Source organism: Ornithorhynchus anatinus, chromosome 10 (assembly GCF_004115215.2).
Source record: "Ornithorhynchus anatinus isolate Pmale09 chromosome 10, mOrnAna1.pri.v4, whole genome shotgun sequence".
NCBI classification, from domain to species: Eukaryota; Metazoa; Chordata; class Mammalia; order Monotremata; family Ornithorhynchidae; genus Ornithorhynchus; species Ornithorhynchus anatinus.
In genome coordinates this window covers 53,160,194-53,179,563 of record NC_041737.1, presented here as the reverse complement: position 1 = coordinate 53,179,563, position 19,370 = coordinate 53,160,194, and the positions used below count along the sequence as shown (strand labels likewise).

The following is a 19,370-nucleotide window of genomic DNA, read 5'->3' as shown; positions in this document are numbered from 1 at the left end:
AGTTCAATGCTCTGGACACAGTCAGCTCTTAATAAATACTATTACTATTCCTGCCCGATGCCAATCTCTCTTCTTCAAGTATTTCTACTTCTCCCCTCTCCTCCACCTTTCAGCAACAACCCTCTTCCCAATCCAGTCCTCAGCTCTTTTCCCTTCCTGCCTCCTCTCCCCTCTTCTCATTTCATTCATTCATTCATTCATTCAATAGTATTTATTGAGCGCTTACTATGTGCAGGGCACTGTACTAAGCGCTTGGAATGTACAATTCAGCAACAGAGACAGTCCCTGCCCTTTGACAGGTCTGCGGTTCCTTCCTCTCTCCCCTTAAGCCCTCCTCCCGCCCCCTGCAGCGAACCACTCCTTTCCCCCCTCTCCGGCTCCAAGGTCCAATAGATCCCCAAGCAGAAGGGGATCCAGGGTCCCCCACCCCCAACTAGAAACTAGATAATTAATGAGGGAAGACCAGAACAGAAAACCAGGAGGCAGTGATGTGAATCTGTGTTTGGAGATGGGGAGGCAGCATATCCGTGTTACCGGGGTGGGGGGAGAGCAAGTGTTGGCCCCCCAAGACTACAGGAACAAGGCAAGGAAGGAGTGGTGGGGCTGGGACTGTGTATTTATATATTTACACAACAGCATTTTATTCAGACAAGGAAGTGGGCAGGAGCAGGAGCACAACACAGAGACACAGAGACGGAGCAGGGACCCCAGGAGGATGGGGGAAGGAGGACTGGGATCCCCGGAGTTGGGGGGAAACCCGGACTCTGAGTCGTTCACCCCGGAATGGGTACTCGCCAAGGGGTGGTGGGGATGGGTCTGGAGACCGCTGGTGAAGGCTTGGGGGAGAAATGGATTGGAGTGGTTTAAAACCACCAGAAGGGAGGGAAGGTATGGTAAAGTGCAAGGAGGGCCCACATAGGAAGTGGGAGGCCTTGAAACCACCATGGAGAAAGTGCAGGCGGAAGAGGGAGGGAGGTTGAAACCGCCAGGAGGTGAGTAGTCGTTTTAGATGTGGGGTGATGGGAACAGCCATTTTGAAAGTGCGAGGGGGAAGAGGTTAAAGACCACGCCAGAGAGGGGGCTAGGGATGGTGGGGAGGGCTCGTGGGCCTGTGAGGAAAATGGCCATTGTGATTGGGTGTGGGTTGCCCAGAGGGCGATTGAAGAGCGCTGGGCTCAGATCCCTCAGAGCTGAGGGTGGGTGCCAAAAACATCCTCAGAGACAGTGCAGGAGGGTTAGTAGCTGTCCCTGGGGCTCCTTAGGCAGGGTAGGGGGCACCGGAAGGCCCCAGGAAGGAGAGCTGGCTGGTTTGGGCTCAGGTAGCACCAAACCGACCCCGAGACCGTGCCGGGGCGGGCAGGTGTAGGAGGCTGGAGGTGTCTGTCTAGAGCATGCTGGGCCAGGGCACCTGCCGCTGGCTCCCCCAGGGGGAGGAGGGTCATTTCGCGCGTGTCTCCTAGAAACGCTGGTGGACGTCAGTTCCAGGGGAGCAGAGCGGCTGTGGGGACGGGCAGAGCAGGGCCTCACCCTCCATTTGTGCCTGGAGGGGAGAGAGTTGGGACTCCCCCAGGAGGGATGGGGTGCTAAGTCTGGGGGGGGGGGCTAGAGACATGGAGGTCTGGGGGGGAGTGCCCATCGGGGATCAGAGGGAGGCCTGAATCCACCTGGGTTTTGGGGAAAACTATAGTCTTGAGCTCCCTCTGTACCCCAATCTCTGGGAGAATTGGCATGAGGGAGGCTTAGGGCTCAGAGTCTCAGGGCCTTCTGGGATATGTTATCTTGGAGAGCGGGCACGTGCCGGGGAAGCTACCCGAGCTGCCTTTGCACCTGCTGTGGTCTCTCGTGGACCCATTTGGAGGAGGCGGCCCTGGCCTCGAAGGGGCGTGAGATGACTTCTCTCAGTACCCCAGTAGTACTTTTGCCAGGGCTGGACCTAGGACCAATTCAAGAAGGACTTTGGGAGCCTTGAAACCCCAGCAGGGGCTAGAGAAAGCCCTGAAATTGACAGTCTGGAACAGAGAGGCTCATAGAGAGGATTGGGAAGAACTTGAAACGGCCAGTCGGGGGAAAAGAGAGACCCTGACATGACTGATGGGAAGACTTGAAACTGCTGGTCAGGAGCGTGGGGAGAATCCCCTCCTCAGGACACTTAAGAAAATACTTTGTAGTAAGACAGAGGACTTGCCCGAGGGAGAATAAAACCCCTGAGTAGAGGGACTTGAAACTTTAGGGGTGGGGGTGGTCAGAGACAGAGGAGCTTGAGAAATTGCTGGTTGGGGAGGGGCCTGAACACTTCCAAAACCCGAGCAGGAAGACTTGAAACTGCCAGCTAGGAATTGAGAGAGGTCCTGAAACACCCACAGATGACTTAGGGAGGTCTTGTAGCAACCATTCAGAGTGAGAGGGAAGACTCCACAAACATCTGAGGAAACTTGAAATGGATTGGCCTGGTGGTTGGGAGGGCTTGAAACCATCGATCGAGTGCTTTGGAGAGGGCCTCGTCCAGCCAAAAGAGGGCTGGAAGTGCAGTAACAAAGGGAGCCCGGGCCCGGGCCCGGGAGCATGGGCCCAAAGGGTCGGTGGGCCCATGAAACAACTAGTTGGGAAAGGTGGGGGAGACTGGAAACACCTGAGATCAGCTGAGGGAGGATGGGGGAGGCGCTTGAAACCATGGTTTGAACCCGGTTGCAGCCTGAGAAGGGCTGGGGGTGTCTGGACACCTCCTTTTCGATCAGACGCTCCGTCTCTCACACGCACAGAGGAAATCACTAGCCCCGCTCCTGGGATGAGGGGGGACGGGGGGCCGCCTCAGAAGTCCCGGCCAGGGGCGAGGGGCTGGGAGGGAGCGGGATCGTCGAAGGAGACCCAGTTGCTGGGGGCCCGAGGGGTGGAGCGGGTCGCCCCGTAGCCGTGAGGGGCCGGGGGCCGGGCCGGGGGACCCGTGGGGGCCGGGGGCGCCCCATCTTCCTCGTACTCGTCCTCGTCTTCCTCACTGGCCCCCAGCTGGTCCTGGTGGATGAAGCCACACTTCTCCTCACTCTGCTCCTCGGGCTCGGCCCATGGCTGCTTCTCTCCCGAGGCGAAGATCCCGTAGAAGAGAACCCCACCGTAGTGCACCAGGGAGGCGATGAGGAACACGTATTGCCATTCTTCCCGCGTCTGCCGGGCCCAAAGAAGGGGAGACGGGAGGGAGGGAGTCCGGGGGAAGAGAGTGTGGACAGAGAAAGAGGCAGAAAGAAACCGAAATCAACCTAGCTCAGTCTGCGGCCTTCTCCTCCCCTACCGCGTCCCCTTTATGCGGTATCTATTAAGGCCTTACTATGTGCCCAACACTGCTCTAAGTGCTGGGGTAGGGCACCCCACGAGTGAATTAGGTTGGATACAGCTCCTGTCCCTCCTGGGGCTCACAGTCTAAGTAGGAGCGAGAACGGGAGAGCCAATGCACAGAGATGTTAAGTGACTGGCCAAAGGTCACGTATCGTAATGAGAAGGAACATGGCATGGTGGACAGAGCCTGGGCCTGGGAGTCAGAAGGTCATGGGTTCTAAGCCCAGCTCTGCCACTTGTCTGCTGTGTGACCTTGGGCAAGTCACTTCACTTCTCTGGGCCTGTCACCTCACCTGTAAAATGGGGATTGAGACTGTGAGCCCCACGTGGGACAGGGACTGTGTCCAAGCGATTTGCTTGTATCCACTCCGGCGCTTAGTACGGAGACCCCTCAGAGAACCCTTCCTCCTATCAGTACCTTGTGCTTGGTCATGGCACCCACGATGATGGGACAGACCATGCCGGACAGCGTGCCCACGCCGTTGGAGATGCCCATGAGGATGCTGGCGTAGCGAGGGGCGATGTCCAAGTGGTTAACGTTGAAGCCTGAGGGCAAAGCCTGTCAGCGGCCCACAGAGACACGGCCCGCAGAGACACGAGCGCGGAGACACGACGGCGAGGGTAGTCCCTGGGTTGTCCCTCCCCTCTCCGTGCCCCTACCCCCGCCAGGCCCCTCACCGGAGATGGCGAAACCGCTGAAGCCGACGGCCAGAACCAGGAAAGAGATGGCCACGCCTTTGGAGTGGGAGTAGCCAACGACCAGCAGCAGGGTAGCCTCCATTCCGAACCCTGGGAGGCGAGGAGGGGAGATCCGTCAGTCTGGGCCTACCCCACCCCTGGACTCCGTTCAGGATCACTGTGGGCAGGGGACGTGTCCACCTACTCTCCCAAATGCTTAATACAGTGCTCCGCACGCAATAAGTCCTCAATAAATGGCATCGATGATGATGGCAGTGTGGCAAGGTGGGACAGCTGCAGGCCTGGGAGTGGGAGCTCCAGGGGGTTCTAGTCCCGGCTCTGCCACCTGTCTACTGTGTGGCCTGGGCAAGTCACTTAACATCCCCATACCTCAGTTTCCCCATCTGTAAAATGGGGACAATACCGGAGCCCTACCATGCAAGGGTGTTGTGAGGAGCAAATGGCTTGGCAATAAAACGACCAAATAGAGCTCCCTCTAGACTGTAAGCTCTTTTTTTAAAATAACGGTACTTGTTTAGTGCTTTCTTAGTGCCAAGCAATGTTCTAAGCATTGGAGTAGACATAAGATAATCAGGTAGGACACAGTCCATGTCCCACATGAGCCTCATAGTCTTAATCCCCATTTTACAGATGAGGTAACTGAGACATAGAGAAGTGAAGTGACTTGTCCAAGATCACACAGCAGACAACTGGAGGAGCTGGTTATTAGAACCCAGGTTCTTCTGTGCTGTGGGCAGAGAACGTGTCTGCTAACTCTGTTGTACTGTCCAAGCATATAACACAGTGCTCCGCACACAGTAAGTGCTCAATAAATACGATTGATGACAATGATGATGGTGAGGCCTTTCCTGACTAAGCTCCCCTTTCCTCTTCTCCCACTCCCTTCTATGTCACCTTGACTTCTTTCCTTTTTTCATCTCCACTCCGAGCCCCACAGCACTAAAGTACATATCCGTTGCTTATTAATTTATATTAATGTCCATCCGTCCATCCCTCGCGACTGTAAGATCGTTGTGGGCAGGGAATCCGTCTATTTATTGTTGTATTGTACTCTCCCCAGCATTTAGTATGGTTCTCTGCCCACCAGAAGCGCTCAATAAATACAACAGAATGAATGAGTGAATGAATTGTAAGGGCTCAGTACAGTGATTCGCACACAGTAAATGCTCAGTAAATACGATTGAATAATAGTAATGATGATGGTATATATTAAGGGCTTACTATGTGCCAAGCACCATTCTAAACGCTGCGGGAGATACAAGGTCATCAGGTTGTCCCAGGTGGGGCTCATTTTACCTCATTTTACAGATGAGGTAACTGAGGCCCAGAGAAGTTCAGTGACTTGCCCAAAGTCACACAGCTGACAAGTGGTGGAGCCGGGATTAGGACCCAGGACCTCTGACTCCCAAGCCCTGGCTCTTTCCACTGAACCACGCTGCTTCCCTGAGTGGTGATGGGGTCAGGACACCCCCGGCCCAGCTCTCACCGCCGCAGTTCATCATCTTGCGCACGTTGGTGGTGGACATGATGCGGCGAGTGCGGAGGAAGTCGGCGATCTGGCCCCCGATGGGCACGATGATGGTCATGACTAGGTGGGGGAGCGCTGAGACCAGCCCCACCTGGGGTGGGAGGGGAGACAGAGGGGGAGGGGCTGAGGCTGGCCATGCCCCCCAGGACCTGAACCTGGGGGGCCGGGATGGGGGACATGGACAGGTGAGGTCCTAGGACCAAGCCCACTCCATCCCAGGCCGAGCCCACTCCATCCCAGGCCACCGGGCCAAACCCATTCCATCTCAAGCCAAGGCCACTCCATCCCAGGCCGAGCCCACTCCATCCCAGGCCGAACCCACTCCATCCCAGGCCTCCACCCGGCCTTGGCCAAGCCCCTTTTCTTGTCTTCTCTCGGGAGATCGAGGGCGGGACTCCCTGGGCCTCCCCGGGGGCCGGGCCTGACCTTGCTGATCTCAAAGCCGAACACCTCCTCGAAGTAGGCGGGCTGGGAGATGAGGAGCAGGTAGAAAGTCCAGCTGCGGCAGAAGTTCGCCACGATGATGGCATAGACGGGCATGGACGTGAAGAACTTGCGCCAGGGAGTGTTGAACTTCTGCGGGGGTAGGGGGCGGGAGCTGGGGGAAGGGGACTCAAACCGGCCTCCCCCGCCAATCCGCCCTCACGCTCCCCTCTCTCATCTCCACCGTGCCTTTCTCCCTTTAGCCCTTGGCTCAGGCCCCAGGTTTTCCTCGCCCACCCACCAGCCCGACTCCAGCGGCCCCCGGCTCGGTCAATCCCCCGGCCGCCCCCTGACCGTGACGGGGTTCATGAGGTTGGCGCTCTCGCCGATGGCCTCCTCGATGTACCGCCTCTCCTCCTCCGAGATACTGGGGTGCAGCGCGGGGCTCTCGTAGGAGACCAGGAGCCAGAACAGGTACCAGAAGATCCCGAAACTGCCTGAGAGCCCGGACCCGCGAGGAAGTGAGGACCCAGGAGCCCGGCGACCAGCCCCAGCCTGTCCTTGCCTTCTAACCACGTCCTCCTCAAAGATTCAAGCCCCCAGCCCCTAGCCCCAGCCGGCCCCTGCCCCTCGGGGACCCAGGTGCCCAGTTCCCAGCCCCAGCCCGCCCTCACCTTCTGACCCCGTCCCCAGCCCGTCCCTGCCCCTCGGGACCCAGGTGCCCAGCGCCCAGGTGGTGACTCACCGTACACGTAGAAGACCGAGCTCCAGCCTGAGTATTGGACCAGGACTCCAGCGAGAGGCATGGCCACCACGGCCCCCGCGTACGAGCCTGGGAAGAAGGACCCCCAGAGGATTCACCCAGGAACCCCCTCCTCCTGACTTTCCCTTCACTATAGACACCACCACCATCCTCCCTGTCACAAAAATCTTCCATCATCCTGGACTCATCTATCTCATTCAACCAACATATTCAATCTGTCACCAAATCCTGCAGATTCTACCTCCACAATATTTCCTTTCCTCTCCACCCAATCTATTAGCACACTGGTCCAAATTCATATCCCATTTCGCCTTGACTCCTGCATCAGCCTCTTCGCTGACTTCTCCGTTTCCTGTCTCTCCCCACTCCAGTCCATACTTTTCTCTGCTGACGGGATAATTTTTTAGGAAAAAGAATTCAATCCACATCTTCCCACTCCTCAAGAACCTCCAGTGGTTGCTCATCCACTTTTGCGTCAAACAGACTCTCCTTACCATCGACCTTAAAGCACTCAGTCTTAAGCGCTTACGATGTGCCAAGCACTGTTCTGAGCCCTAGGGTAGATACAAGGTAATCAGGTTGTCCCACGTGGGGCTCAGAGTCTTAATCTCCATTTTACAGATGAGGTAACTGAGGCACAGAGAAGTGAAGCGACTTGCCCCAAATCACACAGCTGACAAGTGGCGGAGCCGGGATTAGAACCCACGACCTCTGACTCCCCAAACCCGCGCTCTTTCCACTAGGCCACGCTGCTTCTCTATATCCTCATCTCCTTATATTCTCCCGCTTACCCTATCTGTAATTTGCTTTAATGTCCGGCTTCCCCACTAAACTGACAGCTCCTTGAGGGCACGGACTGGATCTACCGACTCTACTGTACTCTCCCACGCCTTTAACACAGTGCTCTGCACGTAGTAAGTGTTCAATAATTGTCATTGATTGAGCACCTTGGACTTAGCCTCAGCTGCTTCCCCTCGAGCATCAGGCATCCTCCTCCCTGCTACAGTGATAATAATAATAAAAGTATTGCCTTGTGCGAAGCACCCTGCTAAGTGCTAAGGAGGATAGGATACAATCAGGCCAGACACAGTCTTGTCCCACATGGGGCTTGCAGTCTAAGCGGGAGGGACCACAGGTGTTGAATCCTCATTTTACAGATGAGGGAACCGAGGCACAGAGAAGCTAAGTAACTTGCCCAAGACCACACGGCAGCCTCGTTGCGGGGTCGACATTAGAATCCAGATCTCCTGACTCCCAGGCCCGGACTCTTTCCACCAGCCAGGGCTGCCTCCCCGGACCACTAGAGAAGCAGCGTGCCTCAGTGGAAAAAGCACGGGCTTGGGAGTCAGAGGTCATGGGTTCGAATCCTGACTTGGCCACTTCTCAGCTGTGTGACTGTGGGCAAGTCACTTAACTTCTCTGTGCCTCAGTTCCCTCATCTGTAAAAGGGGGATAAAGACTGTGAGCCTCACATGGGGCAACCTGATGACCCTGTATCCCGCCCCCAGCGCTTAGAACAGTGCCCTGCACATAGTAAGCGCTTAACAAATACCAACATTATTATTATTATTGCCACCGCCCCGCCCAGCCTCCACGCCCTTCCTTAGTAGCCCTGGAGCCCGTCTCCCCCATCCCCACCGCCCCTCACCGCAGAAAGCTGTGGTGGCCAGACGACTCCGCTCCAGTGGGGGGGCCCACTTGCTCCAGATCCCGTGACACGCTGGGTAGGTGACCCCCTGAGGAAGGAGGAGGGGGTGGAGGGGGGGTCAGTGCCCGGGTGGGGGCGTGGGCGCAGGGACGGGGTCGTGGGCCGAAGGGCGGGGCGGTGGGCAAAGGGACGGGGCCAGACCTCCACCAGGCCCTGCAAAATGCGGACGAAGATGACGCAGCCGTAGTGGACGCGCGCAGCGGAGGGAATGAGCATGTTCAGCGTGGACGTGGCCACGATGGCGAAGCCGAACACCCTGCGGGCACACAGGGGAAAAAAATCAGTCGTGGTCGAGGGAGGTGGGGAGCCGCGCCTCTGCCCGGCCCAACCCCGGCCTCCTCCCCAGATCCGTTCTCCTCCCCTCATTCCGGGTCCCACTTCCAGCCCCTGGTTACCCCACCCTCACCCCCCCGCTCACTTCGCCCCTCGCACCTGTTGGCAGCGAATTTCTGGCAAATGAACCCGCCGGGGATCTGGGTGACGATGTAGCCCCAGAAAAAGGAGCCGTGGATGAGGCCTACCGTCTCGGGGTCCCAACCGAATTGGGCTTTCTGAGGAGACAGGGGAGAGAGGGGCATGCCAGAGGCGCCCCCTCCCCAACTCCCGGACCACCGCCGGCCCCCACCAGACCACAGCCCCAGAGGTCTCCTTCGTGGCTGGGCTGGCGAGGGACCCCAGAGGCCTGCCCCCTCCTCAGCCCTCAGCCCCCATGGGGCCTCCAAATCCGAGTTGAAGAGTCTCGTTTTGTGCAGAATCCCCCACGGGACGCCCAGAACCTGTCCCCAGCTCATGCCTGGCTTTTGGGTCCCTCGGAATAATAATGGTAATAATAACAATAGTAATAATAATCAAGTGCTTAGTACAGTGCTTTGCAGACAGTAAGGGCTCAATGGCCGAATAATACTTGTTTTGATATCTGCATCCTCCCTTCTAGACCGTGAACCCTTTGTTGGGTAGGGATTGTCTCTATCTGTTGCCGAATTGGACTTTCCAAGCGCTTAGTACACTGCTTTGCACACAGTAAGCGCTCAATAAATACGACTGATTGATTGATTGAATGAATGAACGAATAATAATAATTAAAAATCATCATATTTGTTAAGCGCTTACTATGTGCCCAGCACTGTACTAAGTGCTGGGGTTAGATGCAAGATCATCCGGTGAGACACAGTCCCTGCCCCACACGGAACCCGGAGTCTAGAGGGGAGACAACAATAATAATAATAACTGTAGTGTCTGTTAAGAGCTTACTATGTGCCGGGCACTGTACTAGACGCTGGGGGGGATGCAAACAAATCGGGTTGGACGCAGGCCCTGTCTCACGTGGGGCTCACAGTCTCAATCCCCATTTTACAGGTGAGGGAACTGCGGCCCAGAGAAGTGAAGTGACTTGCCCGCGGTCACCCGGCAGACACGTGGCGGAGCCGGGATCGGAACGCAGGTCCTTCTGACTCCCAGGCCCGGGCCGACAGAACGAGTACCTGGGGAGGCCCAGACTAGTGTAGTGACCTGCCCAGGGGGCCGGGAGGGTTCCCGCACCTGGATGAGGACTTTGTCTCCGCGTCGCACGGTGCTGTTGTTGACCATGCTGACGATGGCCACGCCCAGGTTGCAGCGGATGCCGAAGCTGATGCAGAAGCCCAGGCCGCTCATGATGGCGATGATGTAGCGGCGCGGCAGGCCGAAGCAGGTGCAGTCCAGCACGGGCCTCCGCCGCTCCGACACGGCCACCGGCCGCCCCTCTTCCGTCAGTTCCAGCGTCTCCGAGCCCTCCTGCCGCTTCTCCAGGAGGCTGGCGGCCAGAGCGGGCCGGGAGGGGCTCAGTCGGGGAGGGGAGGTGGGGGGGACGCCCCCCGACCCCCTCTCCCCGCGACCCTCTTCTCCCTCCGACCCGAGGGCCGGGGGCCGGGGGCCCTCCTGGGCCGGGCTCCGCCCCTGGCCGGTCCCCCCCCCCCTCTTGTCTGGAGGGTCCCTGCTGCCTCCCCCCAACCCGGACATCCGCCCCTCCCCACGTCTCCCAGACCCCCCGAATCACCATCCCCTTGAGGCTCGGACCCCGGGGTCCCCGAGGAGACCCGGGGGAGGGGGCCTTCTAGACTGGAAGCCCGTTGTGGGCAGGGATTGTCTCTCTTTATTGCCGAATTGTAATAATCATCGTGATGATATTTCTTAAGCGCTTACTATGTGCCAAGCACTGTTCTAAGCGCCGGGGTAGACACAAGGTAATCAGGTTGTCCCACGTGGGACTCACGATCTTAATCTCCATTTTACAGATGAGGTAACCGAGGCACAGCGAATAATAATAATAATAGTAGTGGCGTTTGTTAAGCCCTTACTATGTGCCAAGCGCTGTTCTAAGCGCTGAGGTAGTTACAAGGTAATCAGGTTGTCCCAGGTGGGGCTCACAATCTTAGTCCTCGTTTTACTGAGGTAACTGAAGCATAGAGAATAATAATAATAATAGTAACGGCGTTTGTTAAGCCCTTACTATGTGCCAAGCACTGTTCTAAGCGCTGAGGTAGATACAAGGTGATCAGGTTACCCCACGTGGGGCTCACAATCTTAGTCCCCATTTTACAGATGAGGGAACTGAGGCACAGAGAAGTTAAGTGATTTGCCCAAAGTCACACAGCTGATAAATTGCTGGAGCGCGATTAGAATCCATGACCTCGGATTCCCAAGCCCGGGCTCTTTCCACTAAACCACGCTGCTTCTACTTTCCGAGCGCTCAATGAATACGATTGAATGAATGGACGAATGAATGAGGGGCAGAGCACCAGGGAAAAACAGAGGCTGAGGGGGGTGGGGGGTGCTAGGGACTGGGACGCCTGGGACTCCGAAGGGAGCAGAGGCTGCCGGGCTGGGCTGGGATAAGGATTTGGGGGGGGGGGTGTTCAGACATCCAGTCTTGGGTGGGGGAGGGTTATTTTTAACAGCAGTTACTGACTAGCATCTGTTCCTGCGACACCTTCCTCTTTGCATCTCGTTAGCACCTTGAGCAGCTTCAAATAGAGCGTGTCAGCCTGGGGTGGCTGGAATGGGGGGGACCCAGGAGTCCTGGCCTCAGTCTCCCTGGGTGCGCCCCCGCCCCGTTTCTCATGTCAAAGAACAGGGCCTTCGGCCTCCTCCCAGCCTGAAACAGAGCGTCTAGCGGAGCTAGGGCCAGGCAGCGCCCGGTAAAAGTCGGGACACGAAGGCCCTCACTATCCCGGCCCGGCCCAGGGCGGGGGAGGACCAGGAGCTCAAAGGAGGGAGAGGCCCAGAGAGGAGAAACTTCGGGAGCTGGAGCCCAAGACTGAGGGGGCCGAGATGGAGACAGTCCGAGAGAGACTCCGAGAGATAGAGGGAGGGAGAGACCGACACAGACAGACGGTCGGAAGGACGGAGGGACAGAGCCGGAAAGGGAGGCAAGGGAGGCAGGGAGGGAGGAAGGAGGGAAGTAGGGAAGGCGGGAGGGAGGGAGGAAGGAAGGGAAGGAGGGAGGAAGGAAGGAAGGAAGGAAGGGAAGAAGGGAGGGAGGAAGGAAGGGAAGAAGGGAGGGAGGAAGGGAGGGAGGGAGGAGGAAGGGAGGGAAGAAGGGAGGAAGGAAGGGAGGGAGGGAGGAGGGAGGAAGGAAGGAAGGAAGGAAGGAAGGAAGGAAGGAAGGAAGGAAGGAAGGAAGGAAGGAAGGAAGGAAGGAAGGAAGGAAGGAAGGAAGGGAGGAAGGGAGGGAGGGAGGGAGGAATAAAGGAAGAAAGGGAGGGAGGGAGGAATAAAGGAAGAAAGGGAGGGAGGGAGGAAGGGAGGAAAGAAGGAAAGAAGGAAGGAAGGAAAGATGAATGCAGGAGACGCCGGCCCCGCGCCAGGCTCAGAGCGTTGGGGAACAGATGGAAAGAAAGACGGAGCCGGGGGAGGAGGGGGCGAGAACAGCCAGGCCCGGTGGGGGGGAGGGAAAAGGGGAGGGGGGCGTGAGGCAGCACAGAGAAGAAACGTGAGGGGCTGGGGGGAGCCGTCGAGGGAGAGAACACGGGAAGGGCGGGAGGACCAAACGTGTCCATTCCCACTCGCCCACTTGGTCACGGTGCATGGGGGAAATTGGCGGCTAAAGGGGACATTTTATTTCTCACGTCTAGCTCACACATACATGCACACCAGCCCTCCAGAGGATTGCGGAGAAGATCAGAGAAGAAGAGCCCTCCCCTCCCCTGAAGCCTCCTCTGTCCCACTCTTTCCAGAAGTCCCTTCTCGAGTCTACCCCAAGGTCCTCACGCTTCAGGATCCATTTGGTTCTGCAGGAAGCAGGGTGAGCGCTAATTCCTCCTTGTCCAGGTCTAATGATAATAATAATGTCTTATAGTCCACTATATATTATATAGTAATAATTATGACTTTGTTAAGCGCTTATGTTGTGAGAAGCACTGTTCCAAGCGCTGGGGTAGATGCAGGTTAATCAGGTCAGACACAGTCCCGGTCCCACAGGGGGCTCCCACTCTAAGTAGGAGGGAGAACAAGATTTGGATCTCCATTTTACAGTTGAGGAATCTGAGTTAAGAAAAGTTAAATGACTTGTCCAAGGTCACGCAGCAAGCGAGTGGCAGAGGCGAGATTAGAACCCAGGTCTTCTGATTTCCAGGGCCGGGCTTTTTCCACTAGGCCACGCTGCTTTTCTAATCCAGCCAAGCATCAGCTCCTCTAAAACCTAATCCAGCTTCTCACCTTCCCTCAACACTGCGAGGCCGCAGTTCGGATCTTTTTTCATCACACTGAGTCCTGACGTCCCGATTCCAGTGACTAAGAGCAAATATGGTCTTCTGATGCCAGAGCCCGTCCTGAGCACGAACCTGTCATCTGCAGCGTGGCTCAGTGGAAAGAGCGCAGGCTAGGGAGTCAGAAGTCGTGGGTTCTAATTCCGGCTCCGCCACTTGTCAGCTGTGTGACTTTGGGGAAGTCACTTAACTTCTTTGTGCCTCAGTTACCTCATGTGCAAGATGAGGATTAAGACTGTGAACCCCACCTGGGACAACCTGATTACCTTGTATCTTCCCCAGCGTTTAGAACAGTGCCTGGCACATAGTTTGTTAAGCGCTTAACAAACCCCGTTGTTGTTATTAGTATTATTATCTGTCGAAGAGTGGAGTCGCACATCCAATCTCGGAGTCAGAGCGAGCTAATCATCTCTCCTAATATGGGGATGCGATAGATCAATATCTGGGATCAGAGTCAGATAGCTCTAATTTCCTCTCCTGTTATCAGTTTCTCATCTTGGAGTCAAATGTCGAATTTCCGAGCTCCAGCCTGCCACCAGTACTAATGTATGGAGTCTAATCGCACACTCCCATCCTTCTCTGGGGGTCTATTGACTTGCTCCCCTGCCGATTCCCAACCCCAGCCTGCTCCCCGGGGGCCTCCCTGGTTTCCCTGGAGGCTTGTGGGGGCCAGACCCAGGCGGAAATGATTCCTGGGATGGGGAGGTAGAGTGGAAATGACTCCCCAAGCTTCGGTCCCTGCCCAGCCCTGACCTTCAGAAACCTGGCCTGTTCTCTCGGCCTTCCCTTCCCGCATCGCCCGCCCCCGCTACTCCCGCATCGCCAGGCCATTGAGCTGAGGGAGGGCTGAGGAGGCCTGGGGTGGACTGAGGGAGGGCCGGGGAAGGGGGGAGGGGCCTGAGAGCAAGCTGAGGACCAGCTGGGGGAGGGCCAAGGTGGGGGGAGGGCTGAGGGTGGCCTGAGGACAGGTTGGGTGAGGGCCAGGGTGGGCTGAGGGAGGACAGAGGGAGGGCAGAGGAAAGGCTGAGGGTGGGTAGAGGGAGAGCTAAGGATGGGCCAGGGGTGGGATGAGGGCGAGCAGAAGGAGGGCAGAAGGCCTGGTGGGGTTGGGCTGAGGGAGGGCAGAAGGCGGGCAGAGGGAGGGCAGAGGATGGGCTGGACGAAGGTAAGAGGAAGGGCAAAGGATGGGCTGAGGGAGGGCTGAGGGAGAGCTAAGGATGGGCCGAGGGTGGGATGAGGGCGAGCAGAAGGAGGGCAGAAGGCCTGGTGGGGTTGGGCTGAGGGAGGGCAGAAGGCGGGCAGAGGGAGGGCAGAGGATGGACTGGAGGAAGGTAAGAGGAAGGGCTAAGGATGGGCTGAGGGAGGGCTGAGGGAGAGCTAAGGATGGGCCGAGGATGGGATGAGGGCGAGCAGAAGGAGGGCAGAAGGCCTGGTGGGGTTGGGCAGAGGGAGGGCAGAGGATGGGCTGGAGGAGGGCAAGAGGAAGGGCAAAGGATGGGCTGATAACGGGCTGATGACGGGCTGAGGGCGGCAGGGTGGGGTTGGGTTGGGCTGGGCAGTGCCAGATGGTCAGGGATGTGCCGGGGGGCCGCCGAGAGGTCAAGACAGAGGGACAGAGACAAGAGAAAGGCAGAAGCCGAGTTAACCCCGCCTCGTCCTCCAAATGGCCGGAGACCTCTCGTCTCGGCCCCACCACCCCGACTCCCTCACTCAAGGCCCGGCTCAGCCCGGCGACTCTCCCTCCCCTAGGCATCTGAGCCGGAGGGGATTCCCTCCCCCAAGGAATCCGGAGGGGAACTTGTGGGGGTGTGGGGGTGTCGGGTCCGAGGGGACCAAAGGTCCCCTCCATCCCCCTCTGGTCCCGGTGAATTCTAGGATCAGTCCAGTGGGGACACTAGGGCCGGTCCAGCTGGCTCTTCTCTGCTCTCCCCGCCCCCCGGCTCCTGCTTCCCGCGTCATCTGGTGTCCGGGGATCCGAGGTCCAGGTGGGAAGTTGGGGAGGGGGGAAGCGCATCGGTCTTTAGCCTGGAGCATCTTGGATCTCAGCCTCTGGGCTTTCTCGGGGGCCGGGGGGCGCCCCCCGTCCTCCCACCAGGCCCCCGAAGGAGACCGAGGGGACGATGAAATAGCCGGGACTTTAGGGTCCAGTTAGAGAGAGGGGAAGAGACGAAGGAGAGGTAGAGACAAAGGCGAAGAGAAATGGACAGGGAAGGAGATCGCCCGATAATAATTTAAATTAATTATTATTATTATGGTATTTGCTAAGCGCTTACTATGTGCCAGGTGCTGTACTAAGCGCTGAGGTGGATCCAAGCCAATCGGGCTGGACACGGTCCTTGTCCCGCATGGGGTTCACAGCCTCAATCCCCGTTTTACACATGCGGTCCTTGAGGCCCAGAGAAGTGGAGTGACTTGCCCAAGGTCACACAACAGACAAGTGGCAGAGCCGGGATTAGAACCCATGACTCCCAGGCCCGGCCTCTATCCACTAGGCCACCCTACCCCATCTCTGATCACCTCCCCGTCCTGTCCGCCTCCCCCTTCTCCTGCTGGAATAAGTGGGGCTGTGGGGGGGGCGATTCTGACCAGCCCCCAGCCCCAGCCCTGCCCCTCGGCCCCCTCCCCTCCCCCGGGCACGGTCCTTCCCAGCCTGGGAGGGTCGGGAGGGGGGCGTCCCAGAAACGAGGCCTCTCTGGCTCGCTCGTTCTCTCGCTCTCGCTCGGCGCTCTCTCCGACTTCACGCCTGGAGATAGATAGATATATATATATATATCTCGGGCGTCGCGCGAACCGAGGTGTCGAGAACTGGGAAGAGGTGGCTGCGGAGGCGGCGGGGGCGGGGGGCTTGGACTCCCTGGGAGCCGATCTGGCCTGCCTTTCCGAGGCCTGCCTTTCCTTCCTTTCCCGAGGCCCAAGCCCCGACCCTGCCCGAAAGAACTAGAGCTTCAAGAAGGGATCGGGGGACCCCCCACATCCCCCGAACTCCCCGCCCCGAAGACACCCGGAGCTTCCTCCCCATCAGACATTCCTCCATACTCTGCCCCGGTTCCCTCCCGCTGCAGACTCTGTGAGGAGGGGAGAGGAGCTGAAGGTCGACCGGTTCCTCTTGTCTCAGAATCCTCCCCGACCTCCCTATCAACTCTGTGGTATTGTCCTCTTACCAAGCGCTTAGTACAGTGCTCCGCGCACTATAAGAGCGCAATAAATACTACTGATTGATTGAGAGGTGCCCCCAGTCCGGTCTGATTGCTGGGAGGGGGGAGCAGAAGCTTGGGGGGAAAGGTCCTAGATGGGAGAGGGGTGAGATGATTTGCCTGCAGTGAGAGAAGCTGGTGGTGGTGGGGGTGGGGGGTGTCTCCTAACCAGGAGATCTCTGGAAAGGGTCCCCGGCACCGCCCTCCTCCCCCAGCTGCAGTGAGATGGACCCAGGTTCATTCATTCATTCATCCATTCGATAGTATTTATTGAGCAGTTACTATGTGCAGAGCACTGTTTGGAATGTACAATTCGGCATCTGTTAAGTGCTTTACTATGTACCAGGCTCTGCACTAAACGCTGAGGTAGATACAAATTAATCAGATTGGATGCAGTCACTGTCACACTTGGACCTCATAGCCTTAATCCCCCTTTCACAGATGAAGTCACTGAGGCCCAGAGAAGCGAAATGACTTGCCCAAGGTCACGCAGCAGACGAGTGGTGGAATTAGAAGGCAGTTATGTCAAGGAGCCCCCCGAGGGGAGGCGTTCTCAGGGCATCACACCCTCCTCACCCCAATTCCCGCCCCGCTCCCCCTCCATTTTCCAGATGGACAGGGAATCTCCAGGAGGCCTACGAGTGGGCATTGCGGAGGCAAACTCAGGAGAAAGGATTTTCCAACTGCCCAGAGCACCATCACCCCTCTCCCGGAGGGCTAGGCAGAGGGAAGGCTGGAATGACTCTGATCACCCTACCTGAGGGGTCACTTGCCCTCGGACTCTATCTCCCCACCCCTCGGCCCGGCCCAACCCTCGCGTGGGATATTTATAGTCGGTCTCCGCAGTTTTGAGTAATATCTCTGACATGGAGCCAGACCACAGTGGGGGGGAGAGGAGGGGAGTGGGCAGAAGAGGCGGCTATGACCTAGAGTCCCCCAGGGCTCGCCAGGGTCAATTCAGTCATTCCACTGTTCCTGCATAGACCTAGCCCCTGTCCACCTTGAGTCTACCCTCACTCCTTCCTACTGCGGAGATTGATTCTAGAAGTCTCTTCTGCCCGCTCCCGGCTCGCCGGCCCCTCTCGGCCCCTTCCTGTTCTCTCTCCCCTGCACTGAACTCCTTCTTCCTTCTGGGAAAGGGTGAAGTGCAGGGGGCTGGAAACGGAATCCGTCCCAGGAAAAGACAGACACAGAGAGAGAGGCAGAGAGACACAGAGGGAGAGAGACGGAGGTAGAAGGAGACAGAGAGAGATGGGGTGGGAACAGAGACTCTCAGACTGAAAATCGGAGAGACCGACATCTTTGCGGGACATCTCACAAGGACCTTCCTTCCGCTGCCCACCCCCACCTCGAGGACTTGAAGGTGAAGGTCTGGCGGGGAAGACCCCCGGAGAGGGAGCCCTGCTTCCCTCCTGCCTCCCTACGAGGAATAAGGAGGCCCCGCAGCAGGGAGGAGTCGAGATAGACAAGGGGCGACTTCCTCGAAGAGGAAGAGGCAGGAGGTGACCCGGGGTTGTGTCAGGAAGAACTCCAGGATTCAGGCCTTCTCTGCCCCCTGGGGCTCCAGGGTCTCCCCTCCCCCCGTCCTGGCTCAACCCACGCCAGGACACGGTCCTCCCTCCTGCCTCCATCCACTCCCCACCCGCTGCCAATCGGCTTTGGGCCTGGATTAGGCCTGGTCAGGGAGAAGGGGGGAGGGGCGGGGATGAGAGACTGGGGGAAGGGGGCTGCTAGGTCCTGCCTTTCCCACCCCCCCCCCTCCAGACCAGAGAATGCGGGGCGGGGGGGACGGGAGGGGGTGGATGCAAAGGGAGAAGAGACAGAAATGGAGACAGAGGCCAGAGAGGTTGACAGAGGGGCAAAAAGGCAGAGGGGAGATGAAGGAACGGTTAAGTGTAGGGAGAGGAGACCGAGGCAGCAAGGGGAGGCGGAGACGGCCCCGGGGCCGAGCTCAGAGACTGCTCCAACCTGCTGCCAGACTCCAGGAATCCATCCCTCTCACTCTTTCCGACCGGGACACTCTCCCCCTCTCTGTGTGTCTCTCTCCAGAAGCCCAGGTACCGTGCCCCACTGGTCCTGGCCCTGCCTGTCTGTCTCCTCTCCTGTCCCCCGCCCTCCCCGGGATTCCCGTCGGACCCTAGCCGTCCGGGATGCGGTAGGAGCGTTGGAATATTCCTACCCGGTCGACGTCCCAAGGCTAGGGAGGGTCTGGAGTGGGCTGGGAGGGACGGGACGGGGACCACACACAAATACTGGGGTAAAGAACTCACCGGTGCAGGTGGCCCAAGGTCTTCCCGGCCAGTTTCTGGAATTCCTCCTTCCGGAACTCCATGGCGGTGGGATGCTGGCCGGCGTTCCTGCTATTCCGGGGGGCGATCGGCCCCAGAGGCGATGGTACACCAGCGCCCCGCCCTTCTCTCTCTGTCTCTGTCTCTCTCTCTCTTTTTCCTGCGCCTCCCAGGCCCAGAACGTGGGGGGGCGGGCGTCAGCACATCCCAGGTTTGGGGGGAGGGTCTTCGGGAATGGAAGGGAACGCCACTTTGGAACGCCGTCTGGAATTCCAGGGGCGCTGCTCAGATCCGATGAGTGCAGAGGGTCCTTTCTCACGGGTGCCCTCCCACACCGCCCCCCCCCCCAAACCCAAAGTTGGGAATGTCACTCCTGGAAAGTCCGGCTTTGGGATTCCGGTGGATTGAGAATTGCGGAGAGAAGGTGGAGTTGGTCGGGGGCGGGGGGGGGGGGGGAGAGAGAGGGGCTGAGGGAGGAAGGTGAGTGGTGTCCTGACAGAGGGAACTGGAGGTTTCAGGTTTAAGGGAGGGGGGGTCCTGAGAGGCAAAAGATGGAGCGGAAAAGGGGTGGATGGAGGGGGTGGGGGTCCTGGGAGAGCCAGTGGCCGGGATAGGAGCTACTGTAGGGGAGGCTGCGGCCCCGCCCCTACCCGGTGGGTTATATATAGCGCTAGGGGGGAGGGGGGAAGGAAGGT

General features: G+C 58.2%; 1 protein-coding gene across 1 annotated transcript; it reads right to left on the bottom strand.

Moving 5' to 3' along the window:
- Positions 1 to 598: 598 nt before the first annotated feature.
- On the bottom strand, positions 599 to 19,087 carry SLC17A7 (solute carrier family 17 member 7). The gene is made up of 12 exons (XM_029073430.2): positions 18,658 to 19,087; positions 9,988 to 10,240; positions 8,881 to 8,999; positions 8,590 to 8,704; positions 8,389 to 8,476; positions 6,723 to 6,809; positions 6,332 to 6,474; positions 5,981 to 6,130; positions 5,513 to 5,645; positions 4,006 to 4,116; positions 3,746 to 3,873; positions 599 to 3,159 (listed from the first exon to the last, which is right to left on the bottom strand). Exons 1-12 carry the CDS (start codon positions 18,717 to 18,719, stop codon positions 2,809 to 2,811), a joined length of 1,740 nt encoding a protein of 579 aa, XP_028929263.1. The 5' UTR covers positions 18,720 to 19,087; the 3' UTR covers positions 599 to 2,808.
- Positions 19,088 to 19,370: the final 283 nt, after the last annotated feature.